At 43.6% G+C, this 532-nt stretch overlaps 1 protein-coding gene across 1 annotated transcript; it reads left to right on the top strand.

The window, feature by feature from the left end:
* Positions 1–6: 6 nt before the first annotated feature.
* On the top strand, positions 7–522 carry LOC107682197 (TBC1 domain family member 10A-like; the record flags this gene model as incomplete). Its single annotated transcript, XM_016478523.1, has 3 exons — positions 7–35; positions 188–253; positions 333–522. Coding segments are annotated over exons 1-3 (274 nt in total), but the record flags the coding sequence as incomplete, so codon positions are not given.
* Positions 523–532: the final 10 nt, after the last annotated feature.

Here is a 532-nt window from a genome sequence, read left to right as displayed (position 1 = left end):
TGGCAGCAGTGCTGCTCATGCACATGCCTGCTGAGGTAAGACAGACTTGAACAAAGCTAAACAGCTGTCTATGTTGCTCTGCTAGGCTGTCTTTCTTTAAAAAGAACAACAGGGTGAAGAAAATATGACTTACAGGAATATCACAGGATATAAAACTGTCAACATCTTCACTGTCATTTTCTTCTAGCAAGCCTTCTGGTGTCTTGTGCAAATCTGTGAGAAATACTTGCCTGGCTACTACAGTGCTGGGTTGGTGAGTACTGCAACTCAAAGAGACTCTTTTCTGGTGTATTTTTTTTAACTCCTCTTTCTTCTCTTCTCCTGTCCCTCAGGAAGCTATTCAGCTGGACGGAGATATTTTTTTCTCTCTTCTGAGGAGAGTTTGTCCCATGGCTTACCGTCACCTGAAGAAATTTAAGATCGACCCCATCTTGTACATGACAGAGTGGTTTATGTGCATTTTCTCCCGTACGCTGCCTTGGTCTTGTGTCCTGCGTGTCTGGGACATGTTCTTCTGTGAAGGTCAGTCATA

Source organism: Sinocyclocheilus anshuiensis, unplaced genomic scaffold (assembly GCF_001515605.1).
Source record: "Sinocyclocheilus anshuiensis isolate Anshui unplaced genomic scaffold, SAMN03320099.WGS_v1.1 C31835441, whole genome shotgun sequence".
NCBI lineage: Eukaryota > Metazoa > Chordata > Actinopteri > Cypriniformes > Cyprinidae > Sinocyclocheilus > Sinocyclocheilus anshuiensis.
Note: the sequence above shows the minus strand (reverse complement) of the source record. Positions and strands in the feature narration are given on the sequence as shown.